The following is a 19,273-nucleotide window of genomic DNA, read 5'->3' as shown; positions in this document are numbered from 1 at the left end:
GATAAACAGTGAGGCGCATGGCAGACCCTCTCCTCCTCCATACTTAGTTGGGAGAATGAGGGAGATTTGAAAAGCGTGCTGCCTCAAACGTACCGTTCCGCTGCAGCACCCTGCTAACTCGTTTATATCTCTCTCGGGCGATTATTTAAGCTTTCCTAGCACCAATTGCGACTAGCAATAGAACGGCAGAAGTTTTGGTTCTTCAAAATGTGTTTTTTCGTGCCCTATTCCGTGTGCATTGGTGTGTGAGTTAAAGTGCCCCCCAGAACAAAGCAGCAGCACATGGGGCAGCTTTAGGCCGCGCTTTAGCCCGTTAGCCCGCGTTAGCCTGGCTAGTTACTGATACTGCCTCGTAATGTGGCCGTATAACCATCAAAATATCCACTGACTGTATTTTTAAAGTGCATTAAAGACAGACTCTCCGTATTGGATCTAGAGTCGAAGTGACTTTTTTCAGTAAAATCGGGGGCGACGGTGTGATGTGAATTTGTTGTGGGTTAGCCAGTTGCTAGGGCTGTTTCGTTAGCCAAATAAGTTAGTTCGGTAAATTAGCTCGGTTCTCGACCCCCGGGTCAGGTGGACTAGACGGTAGTTTATAGTTCGCATGGCTGTAACAGCCTTCAGTTTGCCATGTTTTGAAGCTTGCTACCTAAATACTACCTACTAAGCCCTGCAACACGCTAGTTAGGAGTGTATATTGCCGATATATCAAGTCATTCACAAGTTGCAGACTTTGTCCGGCTATTTGCTCTCATAACTTTTGCCAAAGCAACGGATTGCATACTTTGGTATATTTGAAGATTTAGAAACATAGCAGGTTGAGCTGTTTGGAGTAATAAACGTTAAGGTTTGCGGACTCAGCGGCGCCATGTTAAAACCCTCGGTGGGGGAGGGGTGGGCGGCCAGTGTGCGCCCCGGCGCAGGCGCACACGGCGCGGGGGACGGGGCCGCGGCCGCAGGCTGCGCAGCTCATTCATGTTTTTTTCTTCCAGCGGCCTCATGGTTCACCCATGAATCACAACAGTCTTTGGATCACGTCCACGTGTGTGTATTGCTCTGTCAAAGTTCGCTGAAACGTGAAAGTGATCTCACGGGTGGGCTGCTAAGTATGCGACTTGGAGTGTTGTATTTTAGAAGGGTTTTTTTATTTTAATTTTTTTAAACCAGATAACCAGGACCACGATGCTGATTAGCTAACGGCTTGTGCCATGAGGTTCCAGAACTCGTTAGCAAGGGAACCCGAGCCGTGTCGTCTTCGGGGGTTAACGAGGTGTATTTGCTCCATCTTTTGCTAACTTTCACTTTCTTTTTTGTCGTTTCAGGGTGGCCGCTGTTGTGAAATCTGGACAACTACGTCTTATGGACAACACGTGTTTGTATTGAGGTGTGTTGACTTGGAACCCTCTTGGAGGAGGATGCAGAAGTCCGTGTTCAGGGTTTGGAGGTCGTGGTATTGTCAAAGTGCTTACAGTGCAGGTAGTACTATGGAAGAGCTACTGCAGTGGAGGCACTTCTAGCAATACCTCTGACGATGATCTGACTCTGGCGGAGGACGACTCTGATGGGATCCATTTTTTTTTCTTTTTCAAAAAGTCTTTTGTTTACGTCTTTGTGCTAAGGTGCATCTAGTGCAGATAGTGAAGTAGACTAGCACCTACTGCCCTAAGTGCTCCTTCTGGCATAAGGGGCTGTGACCCGCAGCTGAGGAAAACAGTTTTTTCCTTTCCTTTTTTTTTTTTTTTTTGCAGCTCTCTGCTAGTTTTGCATAGTTGCACTACAAGAAAAAATGAGTTGTGCAAATCTATGCAAAACTGATGGTGGACTGCTTACTCTCCACCGGTTATGTACTGTGTTTCAGGGTTTGGGGGATGGGAGGGGGGGGGGGGGGGGTTCCATCCATCCATCCATCCTGCACCCCAGTAGCATTGCCATTGGTAATGTCTCTAACCTAAGGTCTTCAATCAATGTACCTTATCTAAGTCACCTTTGTGAGGTTCAGCAGTGCTAAAGTGCTTATAGTGCAGGTAGTGTTCTTCCCCTATCTACTGCAATATGAGCACTTAAAGTACTTCTAGCTCTGTGCGTCCAGACTGAACACGCCTCCACCAGCGTCGTCGCTGTTCCGGAACAGCCCCGAGCCGTCGCTCGTACCTGGTCAGTTTTGCTGGTTTGCATTCCGCTTTTTAATCATGGATGCTGTGCAAATCCATGCAAAACTGACGGGGCAGTGACCATCATCAGGTACCAGGTGTGTGTGTGTGTAACTAACCGTTCCGTGGTCCTGCTGTCCCTTTCTGTGCAGGTGGGGATGAGTTGCAATGCTGTGTACCTGGCTGGTATTGCACTTGTCCCGGCCTGTGTAGGACTGGGGAGATTGTGCTCCTAGTTGTGTTGTGGCCCGTTTCTTCTGACACTGCTGCTAACTGCTTAGACACATGGCGCAAATAAGGGCCTAATTTAGAACGTTTTGTAGTCTCGTTTTCATTGATGTGTTTTGTATGTCTGCTTTTAAGTTTGAACATATGCATTGAGTTGCCTACCCAGATGTACATGTCATTTTATGTAACTGCATCTTATGTAATGTGCTGCTTGGGTGTTTTCTGAATTAAAGCTTTCATCGAAAACTCCTGTTTGGTCTTGGTTTATTTATTAAATTTGATTTATCAAAATGTGATCATCTGTACAGTTTGTGCACTCTGTTCATTGACATTCAGACAATTGCATACGTTTTCCTGTGCTTGCTGGCATACGGGGGAGAAGCTGCCTCAATTGTATATTGGTCTTATTCCAATTGGTTTAATTTAATCCTATTAAGGGAGCCCTGTGTCAGTTCTGCTGTCCTGTTTACATGCATTGCCAATAAACAAACGGATAAAGGGTAGTTCATCTGGCTGTCACTGACCTAAATCACCTGTTTTCACGTGTTGTCACAACCATAATTAGATCTAGGGCATGAGCCAGATGCAAGAATTGTGATTATTTAAGTTGGATAAAATAACAGTGCAGCCTAGGAGAACTACCACAGGGCACAGATGGACCCTGAAGATGTGGGTCAAAGAACCCTCGTTTTTATCAGTTGAGGCCTGCGTGACTGGCCAGGATTGGTGATGGGAGAGCTGGAGAAAATGGATCTCATCAACAGCGCCGTCACGACCACATACGTGTGACGGGAGTCTGCCATAAATTATGACTAGGCGACATGCATAAACAAATGGGTGTGCGAGGTGAAGATAAGCCAGATCAGGAGGGGAGTAAAGGCAGTGAAAGGGAGTTAAGGAGTTGAGATCACCTGCTGACCTAAGGTCTTATTAGGCTACACATTCAACATGGGCTTATGGCCAGAGCGGAGTGGCCATCTGGAGCACCGGGAGAATTCCGATTTGTGGGCCGCGGGGCCGGTGTTAAAGGACGATATGGGCCAAAAAAAATATGAAAAATGAGCGACGCAGCCCACTGCTCCATCTCCCCGGCGTGTCCATTCCTCACCGGGCCGGGTGAAAGTCCAGGGCCGTTTTGTAATCCCAGTCCGTTCATGCTTATAGCCCATGGCAAACCTGGTCACAGAAGCAACATATAGTAAGCATTTTCTCATGTCATGGTGAACTCCAGGTTTAATAAGTGCTGATACTGATATGTCCACGAGGTGGCAATGCTCTCAAGCTGTTGGTTAGAAAGTCATTCCACCCGCAGGTATGGTGCCGCCCATTCCCTTGACAGCTCCAGTGGTGCCAAATTGGTGGACATGCTGCATTGAAGTTACTGTGAGTCCTATGAAGCTCTCAACTATCAGTACAGTGACTAAGCCTAAAGGATTCTGTGTTTTTGTTAGGCTACTAGGCTATTTACTGAACCTACTACCGCTGACGAGTTAGTCTAGCTGTCTGTCAACCTTGGATCCTGAAATGTGGACTCAACCGAACGGCGGTCTATGAAGATGTGCGTTATATTATAGAGCCTAAATGTCAATTGGTCTCGATTTTTATGACACATCTAACACTTGGATTTTAAAATGGGAGTACACGAATTGCTCGGCTTTATGTTCTTTGCTGCTTATGTTGGGTTAAGTTTGGAAAGTCTTACGACCTGTGATGAAGTGCGCAAAGTTTTTCAACTGAGACAAATTGGACCAGTGAAGTCATTGCCCGAGAGACCAAGAGCAGGTAAAGTCAGTAGGTCCTAACACGTTGATTATTGCCGATTTTTGGAGAGTAGACTACCCTAATTTAAAAAATGTTGAGAATCCCGAAATAGGCTATTAGGATATTAATTCCTACTCGCGTAGCAGAAGATGCGCGAAAGTGATGCGTAATGTGTCCTACAATGTACAGTCTTAGTTTTGTTTTTTTGTTTTTATCAATAATTTCACTGGGCTATATCATTCTAAAGGGAGACTAGGTGAGATTAGGAAAGAGTTTTGGCAAGCCCCCCGCGCATCGCCTGACTCGGGTCGGGACGGGTGGCGAGATGTGCGTAATTCAATCATTCATTGCCTGGGGCGCTGAATTAGGGCTGAGAAGTGGTCCAAGGCGGGTCACATTGTCTAATCCCCCCATAGTTATGAAGCAAACAAGTTTACTGGAAATTGTACTTTCCCCTGTTCAGTTTTCTAACTGCTTAGAGGCTTTATTGACTTAAGCTGTTGAATACACTTGATATGCCAAAAAGCCGATTGCTGTTATTCGTTTTGTTTGTCTTGTTCATTTAACAGAGCAGTGTGAAAGCTACAGGTGCTCCTAAATGAAGACCTTTTTGGTGATTGGTGAAGGTTACAGATCCATGGGAATGACACAGGCCTACCCTGTGAGGGCTTGACTTTTGTTTCTAAATGAAAGTTTTAATCATGTTGTGATGATGTAAATTCTGATCTTAACGTGCAGTGCTTGAAAAACAATCAATATGTAGCCTAATATTTAATAGGCGCAAGCTATATGTCTGTTTCGTTCAGTGTTAACAACTCAACAGACAACACCATCGAAGCTTCAGATTGGATTGGCACATGGCAGAGAAATATTGATTTGCAGAAACACGTGCATCTTGGTGGGTGATGTCTGCCGTCCTGCCTCATCTTAGACCAGGAGTTGTGTGATTGATGCCTTCACCTTTTAGAGAGACTGGATCTCATTGACCAAGTCAGGCCTTTGTGCCTCATCTCGTTTATCATCCACAAGACAATACAATACACTTGACTTGAAAACATCACTGCAGCTATTAGATGAAAGATAATATTCATCCCTGTTGACACAGCTGGGGTCCAACACTGAGGCGGTCCATCCAGCTTGGTTAGTGGTTCTCCAGGGCGGGTCATGTTATGGCCCTGAAGCTAGATAACATGTAAATTGTGTGGCTGCTACCCTAATGGGCACTTTTGAAACAGTAAGTGCAGTGCTCAGAGGAAACAGGCATCATTCTGTGCACAGTTTAGGTAAACAGGATGGATTGGAAGTTGAAGACAAGCCACCCTACGGTTCTTCCTGTTTTTTCCTGATATTGATTTTTTGGAAATTATGCTTGTCCATTATGCACTGTAGTTATCAGAGACTTTGGGTCGTTTTCTCCACAGAACTCCCATTTGTAACACAGGACAACGTCTAAAACATAATTAATCCTTCATACCGTTTCATACTTGCTTCAGAAATCATACAAAAGCAAATGATCTGTTATGTCATATGGATTGGCTCATAAATCATTTGTGAAGCATCGTACGTGGCCATGTGGTTTATGAAGGCTTCATTAAGCCATTGTTGGTATTTCGGTTATTGTTAATTTATTTAAAGATGGAGTGAAATCATTATAAACTCTTTGATAACTTCTTTATTGACTGCTGAGGAGCACGCATAGCTCAAGCATGACTGTTGTCTCACAGTCAGGAGGTGTGATGATGACACATCCTCAAACTACGAAGATGAACGTGTCTGTCGTTTCCCCAAATATTATCCGATGACATGTTTTGTCATTTTGGCATCACTTTTAATGCACCTCTTAATGCCGGAGATGTCGGAACCGTTTGAAGTTTGGTTGTATTTCTTTCCCTTAGCATTCCTAGTCCCTTTCCCAGTGATGTGCTGCAGACAGACAGTAGTGGATGAGCTCAGCGCAGCTCAGAAGTCTCCTCCAAGAACAACATCCCTGTGAATGAGTGAAAGCTTCCTCAGAGTTGGTGTGCGTTTATTGCCGTCGAGAGCGGAGAGGAGACCAGACCGTTTAGTAAATATAGCTGGTCTATGGTCGGCCTATCTGCCTCCCTTCCGCTGGGAGATAAAGCCACATGAACCGTGTGGGTTGGCCAGCGCCAGCTTCTCTGTTTTTACCCCTATCGCCCCCCCCACCCTCCCCTAACTGCCACTGTGAGAGGAACAGACTGGTCAGACTCAAAACCCCAAAATACCCCCTGTTCAACCACAAAATACCCCCCTGCTAAAGGCCATCACCACTCTGGTGCTTTAAATGGGCCTTTGCAGTTAGTTTAACATGCTAGCGATTGAGATCTGGGCACTGTTTATGATGTCACAGTAACTAGTTGTTATCTGGATGTTTGTTTCATTCAAAATGTCTTCTGTCTCTGAGTGTGGCCCCCTCTTAGATGAGTCGATGGAGATTGTAGCTTTAAAATGGTGCTAAATGGCCATGATGAATCGGTAGCCATGAAGGAATTCGATCACATGACGAGGAACGCTCAGTGAAGAGTGCTGTATTGGTTCAAACAAACCGATTTCTAAAATCTGGTTGTTGGGTAGGACACGGACCTTTATGTGCCTATTTCACTTTTGGTTTGTTTACGAGGATATGCACATGCAAGTTTTAAAATGGAGCGGGCCTTCAACACGCAAAACTACACGCTGGACTTTTAAGCCAAAAGGATCCTTTTGTCAATAAGCAGCTCGGTCCTGAGTCAGTGGGTCTAAGAGGCTCATAAAAGATCCAACTGCTGCTTTAATCTGCGCTTTCATTGCTCACCGCCACAACTCTACATTTTGAAGGCTTGCCTCGTTGCCTTGAGTTTAAACAACTAGGACTCTTCTCTTGCCAGCTCTTTCATGTAGAAGGGATAGGGATTTCGGTCAGATTTGATCAGTCTTAGCTCTAGCAGTAATTCCCTTAAATATCCCCTCAGGCAAAGATATTGCTGGTGCAAAGTCAATCAGAGGATTGTAGATTTTAAGGGGTTCAGATCAGTGGGATGGTAGGTTGTTTCAACGGATTTCTGTGAATGCTAATAAGCATCACTGGAAATATTATACATAGGAACCCCCGCCCCCCCCCCCCCCCCCCCTCCCCCGCTGTCTTTCAGATCAAAATCAGCATGAATGTAAGAACTGTGTTTTCTCTGACCAGGCTTATCATTAAAAAAAGAAAAAAAAAGATGACTCACTCAGCCATCTAGATTCATCCCTAGATCAAACCACAGCAGTTCACTTCATTGTGTCGTCCTGAGCACAGTTAGTTTCTGCGGTGGATAAAGCGGGAATACTTCTGGGAAGCTTGCGGAAAAACAGAGACCCGGGGCACTTTCATGTTATCTTATCTCAGATGAGTCGGAATTCCTTTACACGTAATTCTCCCGACTCTCCCAACGCTGCCGCGCAGCCCGGGCGGCTGATAGCGGATTTGGCAACAGTTCCTCCCCACACTCTGTCCCAGCATGCCTGAAAAGATCCTTTTCTGAGCCCCCCCCCCTCTCCCCCCCTCCACCCCCCATTCTTTTGAAGTTGTTTAGATTGCCCCCTATGGGTGCAGATTGCTTACATACGTACGCAGTGGAAAATCTCAACCTCTGTGAGGTGATAACGACTCACTCCACTCAGATCGCTTCACAAATCTGACTTTCTGCTTTTAGCGTTCCTTCTCCCCCCCGAGCTGCTTGTTGGGACACGCAGACAGTCTTTCTGCTTGGGGATGGTGAGCACGTAGTCCAGGCTCAGGCAGGTGACATGGACGTGATGTCTTCTAGTCTCAGGCAGGTGACATGGACGTGATGTCTTCCAGTCTCAGACAGGTGACATGGACGTGATGTCTCCAGTCTCAGGGGCTCTGTGGTACTGATGCCAGACTGCTGATGCGATGTCCCGAGGGGCCACTCAGATGTTCAGCTCATCAATTCATGTGTTTGAAGTCGAGTCAGCTGATGTGGTTTTCATAACAGACAAATTACCTGACTCACGGCGATCAACCCAGACGGACATATGTGATTAATGAAAAACATCCAAAACACTTTTGGATGAATCATTTATCGGAAAAATGTCCTCAGCACTGAAATACACAGAGAATACTAAACTCCATAGCTGACGCTGACTTTATAGGGCCACTGCATGTAAAGTGTGACAGGTTATTCTGTTATTTCAGGGACGGACCTTCAGGTGTGCCTGTCCAGGAACCTGACGTGCTGCACGCAGAAGATGGTGGAGCGGTATCAGGTGGCTGCCCGACGGGACGTCCAGAACCTCCTGCAGACGTCCAGCTCCAGCCTCAAGTTCCTCATCTCACGAAACGTGGCCGCCTTTCAAGGTGAGAGGTCTGGGGCCGCAGGCCCGGCGGAGGTGGTGTGTGTGTGTGTGTGTGTGTGTGTGTGTGTGTGTGTGTGTGTGGAAAGAGATGTTTTTGGAGGCTTAGGTTGCTGTGTTTGAATGCGCATGCATGTGTGTGTGCATGTGTGAGAGTGTGTGTGTGTGTGTGTGTCTGTGTGTGTGTGCGTGTGCGCATACGTGCGGGTGTGTGGAGAGAGCCTGCAGTCGGCTTGGTCAAACAGAGGCAGGTCTGTCCTCCTCCCAGCCCAACCCACCACTTCTCCCAGATGGAGAGATTACAGGAGCTGACTGGGGCTCTGCTACACCAGGACTCAGGGGGCCGTCTAGAGGGGGAGATGTCTACCTGGGATGCAGTGGGGCATGGTCCTATGTGGTGTCACCGCCTGTCTCCCCTGCCTACAATACCATCCAACTTTATCGACCCCTTAGGGCATTAGTTGAAGGATAGTTTTGTTGTTGAGAAGATATTCTGACGGTTGAAAATCTTGAGAAATGGCAGTTAAGACTGCACTGCAGGGTAACCTACTGTACCACCGTGACATTTTCTCGGCCTCCGAACCCCTCTTGGGCTCAAGTTCTCCAGTTTCGGTCTCCATAATAATGATTGACAGTTGCCATACAGGCAGCAACTTGCCTCTGTGCATCTGCTTGCTTCCCCTGTTTGGAGGTGCTCAGAGGACAGAGCTGTGCTAGGCTTTAAAACCGACTTGCTCACAGCACAGAGAGCCATATCATTAAGCCAAATCACTTTAATTACCCTGCTCCGTGTAGACACATACTCTTATCCCACTCATACTGATCTCTGATGATTTGCAGGAGAGCTAAGCATAAACACATAAACACTGTATTTAAAGCCATAGCAGAGCTACGGTCACATGGGGTCACAATGTGGACCAATGTGGGTTTCAATGCCCCAAAAGCTGTTAAACCCCACACTTTTGATCAACGCGGATCAGTCAACTTTTGTTGTTTCACTTCAAAAGAATTCATTTTTTTCTCGATTCGACAGTCTTTCTGTGGGCATAGCAAAAATATCCAAAGGATTCCTTGTGCTTTGCCCGTACGCGGGCAGGCGTCTTGTGGGTTGCCGGGCTGACGTGACAGTCCTCCAGGGCGGTAAACTGTGAGCCGTGGTTTGGAGCCTCTCCTCCCCCTGGCCCAGCGTCTGCCTGCCCGTACACCAGACGGGTGGCTGTGTTTCAGCTGAGTGTTGACTGCTGCGGTCAACAGAGGCAGAGGCAGAGGCAGAGACAGAGGCAGTTACAGAGGCAGAGACAGAGTCAGAGGCAGTTACAGAGGCAGAGACAGAGGCAGAATCAGAGGCAGTTACAGAGGCAGAGACAGAGACAGAGGCAGTTACAGAGGCAGAGACAGAGACAGAGGCAGAGACAGAGGCAGAGGCAGAGGCAGAATCAGAGGCAGTTACAGAGGCAGAGACAGAGACAGAGGCAGAGGCAGAATCAGAGGCAGTTACAGAGACAGAGACAGAGACAGAGGCAGAGGCAGAATCAGAGGCAGTTACAGAGGCAGAGGCAGAGGCAGTTACAGAGGCAGAGACAGAGACAGAGCCAGAGGCAGAGGCAGTTACAGAGACACCACCTCAGAGACAGAGGCAGAGACAGAGACAGAGACACCACCTCAGAGACAGAGGCAGAGACAGGCAGAGACAGAGACAGAGACACCACCTCAGAGACAGAGGCAGAGACAGAGACAGAGACACCACCTCAGAGACAGAGGCAGAGACAGAGACAGAGACACCACCTCAGAGACAGAGGCAGAGACAGAGACAGAGACACCACCTCAGAGACAGAGGCAGAGACAGAGACAGAGACACCACCTCAGAGACAGAGGCAGAGACAGAGACAGAGACACCACCTCAGAGACAGAGGCAGAGACAGAGACAGAGACACCACCTCAGAGACAGAGGCAGAGACAGAGACAGAGACACCACCTCAGAGACAGAGGCAGAGACAGAGACAGAGACACCACCTCAGAGACAGAGGCAGAGGCAGTTACAGAGACACCACCTCAGAGACAGAGACAGAGACGGTAATGACCTGGCCCGGACGGCCTAGTCATTACAAAAACTGGCCATTGTTTATGCCAGAGAAGGACACATCAGCATTTGGAAGTGCCTGCGCTGGGATCCATTCGCGGTTGCTTTGTGTTTAATTAACAGACTCCAGACAAAGGCACATCTAGCGACAATGTGTTGCTTTTAATCCATAACGGTGCCTATCAAAGGTCTACGTGACCAAAACAGCATCAATTCAGTGTTCACTGAGTGCACAACTCCATTCCACTTTTTTTTTTCAGGCTCTCTAAGCTGCTATCTGTGTCTGAAGCATGACATTCCACCAGAGCCAGAGGCAGCCTCATCTACAGGTGGGCTCAGGCCCCTGAACCCCCTCCTCTAAGCTCATTGGTTCATCTCTTGTCCTCATATTAAGATTCCGGTTCATATAGAATGTTGGAGGTGTCATCTCTGTCTCTCTCTGTCTCTCTCCCGGCTGATTCATAGCCGCACCCCTGTCAGCGTCCGACTCCTGCCCAGCGGGATTCTGGGACAGCGCAGGTCGGTTGCCATGGACAGAAGACAAACCTGAGCGCCGGAAGAAAGAACTCCCTCTGAGCTCCTCTCGGCAGGCCGCATATTTGTGCATTGTCTGGATGATGTGGAGGAACTTTACGACCCCCACATGAAAGACAAACACAGTCCCGTGAGGGGGTGGGGGGTGGGGGGGTGGAAGGGGTGGGGGTGGGGGGTCGCGCTCCGTTCTCACAGAAGAAAAAAAAAAGGTTCCATGCCGAAATAAGGCCAGCTGCTTGTCTTCACAATATCCCACCTTTTTTTTTTTGTTTTTGTCTTTTTTTTTCTTTTTCAATTTCGCTGCCTGGAGATTCTGCTGACTGAGGAAAGGGACTTCAAAGTGGGTTGTGGACGAGCTGAGGGTGAAATATTAAAGCGAGAGCCGCACGTGGAGAGCCGGGCTCCTCAAACCCAACGTGTTTCTGAAGCACCGCCGTTCGCACTCAACAACAACTCCATCAACTGATTTCTGTACCACCGGCACAGGCCCCACTGAATCAATTATGTTTCATAAGGCACTCAAAGGCATCAAGCATCAAACCCTTTGGAGATTCCCGGTTTTGTTAAGCCTTTACACATGAAAAAAAGAGCTTTGAGTAGCGTTTTATTGGCTGTTTTTATTCGCTGTTGCCTCTCGAGTGTTTGACATTGTGGTTTGTCTCGCCAGTGTCTCAATTTATATCCTTTTTTTCCCTCCTTGGTTGCTCTGGAGCTCTCTGAGGGGCGCTGAATCACTCGCTGCTTCCAGCTGCATCAAATAAAGAGGTCTAATTGAAGGCCTTGCATATAACAAATGGGCACATTAGCCTGCCCCCTTCTTAACCGTTGTTTCTTCCTGGCCGGGCCTGTAATACATTACATACTCCACCGTACACACGCTGTTGTCCCCCAAATTAGGTTCCCGGCCGAGCGATTGTTAACAGACGACCAACAGGCGGGATAGTGGTGTACTTGTACTCTTGGTTTTTGTTCTTTTTGGTCCTGTCTCTCATTCCTTTCTTCCCAAAATCCCTCATTCCCTCCTTTCCCGTCTCTCCTTTTTCACCACAGGGGCCCAGGTGGGCCTCAGCCACTGGCAGAGACCCTTTAATGACCGTTTAGGTCAGCGGAGGCTGGTGGAGGTAGAAATCAGAGGATGGGCTTTCGTTGTAATGGAATGGCGTCTAACACACGTTTTTGATCCGATTCTTCGTTCCATTCCATGCATTACAATGAGCCCCATCTTCTGATTTCCACCTCCACCAGCCTCCCTGGGTTTGAAAGAACCACCCACATACAGTATGTCTAGGGAAGTTGATTTAGAGAAATCATTCTACAGTAATGTACTGTATGTGGGTAGGGGAGATGTGGTGAGCCAGTGGCTACTTCTGGACACTGTCACTCTGGTGTTTTAAATTAATTTGACTGGCTACTCATTTAGCCCCATCTTAGTCACCGTCTCAATGTGACCACACATCCCTTTAAGATAACAGTAGCTAAGCTAATGTATGTACAGTCAGTGTACTTACTTGGCTGTTCCAGCCTCCGCTATTTAAAGGTTCACTGGCTTCGGTGTGCGTATTCAGCTTTCTCACGCCGGGACAACTACTCTCACACGTGTAGGAATGTGGTACCTGAGGGAAGCGGAGAAGAGCTGATCCATCTGTGGTGTTTGATGTGTAGGGAGATATCTTCTCAAATGAAACCCTTTCAAGTGATTTAGAAGCACAACTGTCAGAATGTGCAGAGAAGTTGTTTTTGTTTCCGTTTTTTTCCACATTTCTGTGTTTACGGTTTGAGCCTGACTTCTGTCGCCACCGGCCCTGTTCGCTCTCCGAAGAACGTGACGTGGAAATTAGAATGAGAAAGGCCTCTAAGGACTCTCCGTTGCTCAAGGGAGAATAAAGGAAGAACCCCCTCATTAATTCAACATCATTGCTCCCCCCCCCCCCCCCCCCCCCCCCCCCGTTATATGCATGACTTGTATTTTCTTTATCTCGACACTTGACTAGCAGAACAACAATTCCTTTGTCCTTCCTTTTAGGGATTCAGGAAGCTTCACTGCCAAGTGTTTTTTGTCCCTCTGTGCTTCCCATACATATGTTGCCACACTTAATTTTCGCCCTATCACAGGAGGACTTCTTGACTAATTGCTCAATAGCAGAGGGGGACAATGCTGTGTGGGTGGTACTGGCTTCGGCTCTGCCTTTCAACGTGACTCTGAGTGTTTAGGGCAACAGATTAACATTCCCCAGAGGGCCTATGTTAGGAGGATGTGGTCGGAATTATTTCTTAACTCGCTGTTACTGTTTTTAGGAGTAACAGTAAATGAGATGAGGCCCCCCCCCCACCCCCCCACCCCACCCCCACCCTCCTGCAATTGTTTTTGATTATGAGTCATTAAGAAAAAAATAAGTAAAAGAGGAAGAGTCTTTGTGGTGGTAGAATTATGTTTATTTTGTCCTATGAAAAAAACAAAAAAAAACAAAAAAACAAACGACCAACAGACATTTTTTCCCATATGCATCATCCTCCTCAGAACTCATTTCGCTGCAGTTGCACGATTACATTTTCTGAAGCAGATTCTCCCAGCTCCAGTATCCACCATCCAGCCTGCGAATAGTCTGCTCTCGTAATTACAGATTGATTGAAGAGACGCACTCGAAGGCATCCACAGAGCCTTACCGGTAGGACTATCAGTCACAATCTACAACTAAGACTATTCATTTACCCTTCAGGAAACATATGTACAGCCATTTTAAACAAGCCATAATGGGTTTATCTATCATTCACAAGGGGATGCCATCTGCATGATATAGGACCTGCTACTTTTAAAACAGTGATCATGAAAGGAGACATTCACTCAACATCAACTCAGCTGTTGGCTTTTGCTGCCCTCAGTGTGTGTGTGTGTGTGTGTGTGCGTGTGTGTGTGTGTGTGTGCGTGTGTGTGTGCGTGTGTGTGTGTGTGTGTGTGTGTGTGTGTGTGTGTGTGTGTGTGTGTGTGTGCGCTCGGAGGATTCTGTCTCTGAGTTACTGTAGCTGCATAAGGAGATGGAAACACAGTCAGTCAGACTGCGCACGCACGCACGCACGCACGCAGACACACACACACACACACACACACACACACACACACACACACACACATTCAGTCAGACTACACACACACACACACACACACACACAATCAGTCAGACCACACACACACACGCACACACACACACACACCATTTAGTTATTTTCCCTCTAATTGGAGCCTTTTGTTTTGGGAGGACCAGAAGTGGCCTAATGAATGTAGGCAGGCAGAGGTTGTGGCGCCTGGACCATCACCGCATGTGTGTGTTTGTCATCTCCAAGGCCAGTGGTCCTCTTTCACTGAAGAGCCAATCAAAATCAGGAGGACTCTGTATGGGAGGCACATTAGCTCTGAGACCTGACCTAGGAGGACTCTGTATGGGAGACAAGGAGCTGTTTTAATCCTCTGCACAACAGATGAAGAATAGAAGTGTCCTTACGAGGCTGTGTAGCTAAACGTCTGTTCAGAAATTGTGTCCTTGTACATTTTTAAGCAGCTCAAACATAAAAAAAAAAAAAACATTTTGTACAGTCTTTGATCTCTGAGGATCTTGAATGTATTTGCATACTTCTAAAAATCTCAGTCTGTATTTTGACTGTCAAATCTTTTCTGATCAAGGTCTGTCAGATGTGGATGGCCTACACAGGCAACGCTGCTCCCGCTAACAAGTCAGCAACAGGCACCGTTTCTTTCTTTGTTCTCAAATGTTGGAAGCCTGAGAAAAGGGAAGCCTTAAAACAGTGACTTGTCTGTTGACTACTGAAGTAGTGCCAAGACTTCTCCAGTTGTGTTATGTTTAAGCCTTTCATACAGGAGCAGACCAGGGGAGGCTGTTGGAGGCAGAAATTTGGAGGACGGGCTCATTGTAATGCATGGAACGGAACGAGGAATGGTATCAAACACAACGTGTGATGCAATGAGCCCCGTCCTCCGATTTCTACCACCACCAGCCTCCCCCGGGCCAGCCTCCCCCAAGTTCCGGACTTTTAGAATAGAGTAGACTTCTAGAGAGGACTTCTAGAATGGAGTAGACTTCTACAGAGGACTTCTAGAATGGAGTAGACTTCTAGAGAGGACTAGAAGAGCCGGAGTCAGTCTCCTATCTGAATGAACCGCCTGAATAGCAGCTAGATGTCACTGGAGGTTGTGATATGTTAAACCACTGAAGGCTGAATGTGTGTCAGGGTCTGACTGACTTCCACGCCGAAGAAGCCAGCCTGTCGGTTCTCCCTGCCCTCGACCCCCCCGTTCATTTTTAACTGGCACTCTAAAACGAGTGACTTCTCGCTCTGATGTTTACCTTGTAATTATGCCATTTTCACTGCAGCCCCAAAGACAAAACAAGAAGGAACGTAAAGTGTTGGTGTTTGTTTGCTTGAGTCTCAGTAACCCTGCAATTTTGTGAAGTCTTCACAGTCTACACAGCGATTTAATCCCCCCCCCCCCCCCGCACTCTGAGAAATTGCGGATGTGAGGCAAGGGGGAACTTTTCTTGTTGACGTGAGTGAGAGGTAAGCCTGAACCGGAGGGTGAATTGTGAAGGTTGTAAGTAGATTTTTGTTGATAAAGAAAGACCCCTTTTATGAGTTGCCCTGATGGTTCCCACCAGTGACATAAACAATAGTTTGATTCAGCCATGACTGGTCCTGAGCCTCGCTGAGCTCCGACTGTTGTTGTCTTCCAGAAAATGTGTCACATTTTGGCCGTCTGCCTCGGTCAGGGAAAATACTCATGAGGCTGAGTATTTTAGTATCCTTTGTCATTCCTTCTTATTTTTGAATATGATTCCCTCCCTCTAGAAAAACACGGTTAACCGCTCCATCCTTTTGGTTTTCCTTACTTTAATTATTGTTGGGTGCAAATTGGAGTTTTAGGCCTGCTAGCTGACACTGCTAAAGCCAGAGTATGTGGAAAAACCCCCACTGCAGTATACTGTAGGTTCCCTGTGGTCACGACTTTATCGTGGTTTTATGGCCGTGCCTAAACAGCACTGCTAGAACAGGCTATGAGTGACACACTGAAACTGGCTCAAAAAGCCTGTTGTTTGCCTGCATAGTCTACACCTTCAGTACACACACACACACACACACACGCACACACACACACACACACACACACACACACAGACACACACGCACGCACACACACACACAGACACACACACACACACACACACACACACACACACACACACACACACCCACATACACACACCAAACACACACACACACACACACACACACACACACACACACACACACCCACATACACACACACACACACCCACATACACACACCAAACACACACACACACACACACACACCCACACACACACACACACACATTCATTCATTCCCATAGGTAGTAACTGATCCTGTGTTCTACCCCAGTCTTCATCCGGTCCCGTTTAGATTTTTTAAACTGGCTTAAAGTTGTTTTTACGGGCAGCACTCAACCATAACACATCATTTCATTGGACAAAGATGGCCGCCGTGATGTCCGAGGTCAGTGTGTGACATTCTCCTTGACAGAGTACAATCCATCAAAAGCTTTGTGGTGGGTTTGAACACGGGCCGAGGGGATGAGAGACGTGTCCGTGGGTCAACACTGAGCCGTGTAATGGGCACTTCATCAGTGAATCGTAATGTAAAAACCTTTCCCTAGTTACAGTTTGCCTGTTTTAGTCATTTGTCTCTCCCTGTCTGGTTCGAGTGGTAAAACATGTACTCTTGTTTGTTCAAGTACTTTGTGTAAAAAGTGTGTAAATGGCACCGACTCCCCCTCAACAGAACCCTGGTCAGCATGCGGTTCTCACACTCCCATGGGAGTATTTCTAGTATTGCAGCGTGCACTCAGAGTGTCGTCTGTAATTGTTTCATTCCAACACTCCACACCTTCAAGTGGTTGAAAACAAAAGGCAATTTGCATGCCTGATATTTCCCTGGCCGAATTCGGAACAGGAGAACAGCAGAACAGCAGAACAGCAGAACAGCAGAAGAACAGCAGAACAGCTATGTTCAATGTCAATGGCATTTATTTTTGCATAAATATGTAAATGAGACTAAAAAACAAAGCCATGAAAACCGAAGTGGCAGTTGAAGAGGTTAAGCGAACGCCGATCAGCCGCGGTGGTAATCAGCGTGGGGAACAGCTGGACCTGAGATGCGTTTCAGAAGCTTAGCTCTCAGGCTGCTCCTTTATGTGAACTGAGGACCTTTCATTTGGTGGCTTGGCTTTGTTGGTCAGGTCTGCAGCAGGGCCTCCTTTGTTATGGCCTCTTAGGAGGTGTGTGTGTGTGTGTGTGTGTGTGTGTGTGTGTGTGTGTGTGTGTGTGTGTGTGTGTATGGGGCTAGGGTATGGGGCCTCCTCGAGATTCCCACAGAATTCGGCTTGGCTTTGTGATTCAGGGGTTGACAGTTGATCCGGTGGAGGACAGGAAAAAGAAAGGGAGAGAGAGAGTGAGAGACAGAGCGAGAGAGAGCGAGAGATGAAGGAGAGGGAGTGAGAGAGAGAAAGAGACAGAGAGAGAGAGAGATGAAGGAGAGAGAGAGAGAGAGACAGAGCAAGACAGAGCGAGAAAGAGAGAGAGGGAGAGAGAGATAAAGGAGAGAGAGAGAGAGATGAAGGAGAGAGAGAGAGAGACAGAGAGAGAGAGAGAGAGAGAGAGAGAGAGAGAGAAAGACAGAGAGAGAGAGAGAGAGAGCAAGAGAGAGAGACAGAGCGAGAGAGAGAGAGAGAACAAGAGGCTTTTTTCCCAGAGAGAGCGAAAAGGAAAGAGCGAGGGAGATGGAGAGAGAGTTGGGAGACTGCCAGTCTCTATTGAAAGTATCTCTCAGCGTTTGAAGTGTAAGGGATGAGGATTTAGGGAAAGGCAGGATTAGCCAGAGTCAATACCCACGGCTGATAAATGCAATCGTTTCCATTCTAAAACCCCTATTCAGGCACAACTTGGACTCATTCTAGAATATACATTGTAAGAAGACAAAAATATCGCTAATGATAATGTAATTTTAGTTTTAAAAAAACCCCAAACATTCCATGCGTAAACCGGATGCGGCAACAATGGTCTTGAAAACTGTAATGAAAGTGTCGTATTGTGTTTCACAGTGTTCGGTGTCCATGACGCCAGTGTTGACAATGAGGCTGCCCAGGGTCTGTAGGTACACATGAGGCTGCCCAGGGTCTGTAGGTACACATGAGGCTGCCCAGGGTCTGTAGGTACACATGAGGCTGCCCAGGGTCTGTAGGTACACATGGCTCCTACGCCCCTGTTCACACACCCGTGGCAGTATCTTCAACCTTGTGTGTCCTGCTTTGACACTGCCACAGAGAGCCCAGCGAGCAGGTCAGACCGTGGGGGGAGGGCAGGCGCGGACGCACACACACACACACACACACACACACACATACACACACACACACACACACACACACACACACACACACTTATACAGTACTCACTCACTCAGCGCAATCACACACTGCGTTTGAGCCGGGATGAGCCCTAAAAATACTCCCACTTGTCAGCACTTTACATTGTTTGTCTCCAGAATGCCTGTTTGAAATGGAGATGTATGGCCTCTGGCTGCTCCCCTGGCCAGCCTCTCCCCCGGGCCAGCCTCTCCCCCGGGCCAGCCTCTCCCCCGGGCCAGCCTCTCCCCTGGGCCAGCCTCTCCACCAGATACATAGATTGCATTATACAACGCACTCGCCCGGCAGAAACTCTGCATTGACGACAATTTCACACGCTTTTTCCTCTCCAAAAGTTACGCAACGTTCAGCTGGGTTGAGAGCTGGGTTGAGAGCCTCGGTGTGAAATGCGGTGGATGTGAAACTGCTCCGGGGGCTCGCTGACTAACGTGGTATGAAAACGGTTCCGGCCGCTCAGGGCTTCCCATAGAAATGTCTTTAGTCACGGGGTTTGTTCCACTCAGGCAGAGAACCACTGATACGGCTGTTAGGTGACTGTTCTTTATGCTCACCCTTACCTACCATCACACACACGCACGCACGCACGCACGCACGCACGCACGCACGCACGCGCACGCACACACACACACACACAGACACACAGACGCACACACAGATGCACACACAGACGC

At 47.6% G+C, this 19,273-nt stretch overlaps 1 protein-coding gene across 1 annotated transcript in view; it reads left to right on the top strand.

Moving 5' to 3' along the window:
- The first annotated feature begins 3,770 nt into the window (after nucleotides 1-3,770).
- gpc5a (glypican 5a) overlaps nucleotides 3,771-19,273 on the top strand; it is a 113,988-nt gene continuing 98,485 nt past the window's right edge. The window contains exons 1-2 of the mRNA XM_083691606.1: nucleotides 3,771-4,160; nucleotides 8,341-8,502. Of these exons, the coding sequence (XP_083547732.1) occupies nucleotides 4,010-4,160; nucleotides 8,341-8,502 (313 nt within the window). The 5' untranslated portion in view covers nucleotides 3,771-4,009. The remainder of the gene's footprint in view (nucleotides 4,161-8,340; nucleotides 8,503-19,273) is intronic.

This window comes from Argentina silus (assembly GCF_951799395.1).
Source record: "Argentina silus genome assembly, chromosome: 19".
Classification (NCBI taxonomy): domain Eukaryota; kingdom Metazoa; phylum Chordata; class Actinopteri; order Argentiniformes; family Argentinidae; genus Argentina; species Argentina silus.
Note: the sequence above shows the minus strand (reverse complement) of the source record. Positions and strands in the feature narration are given on the sequence as shown.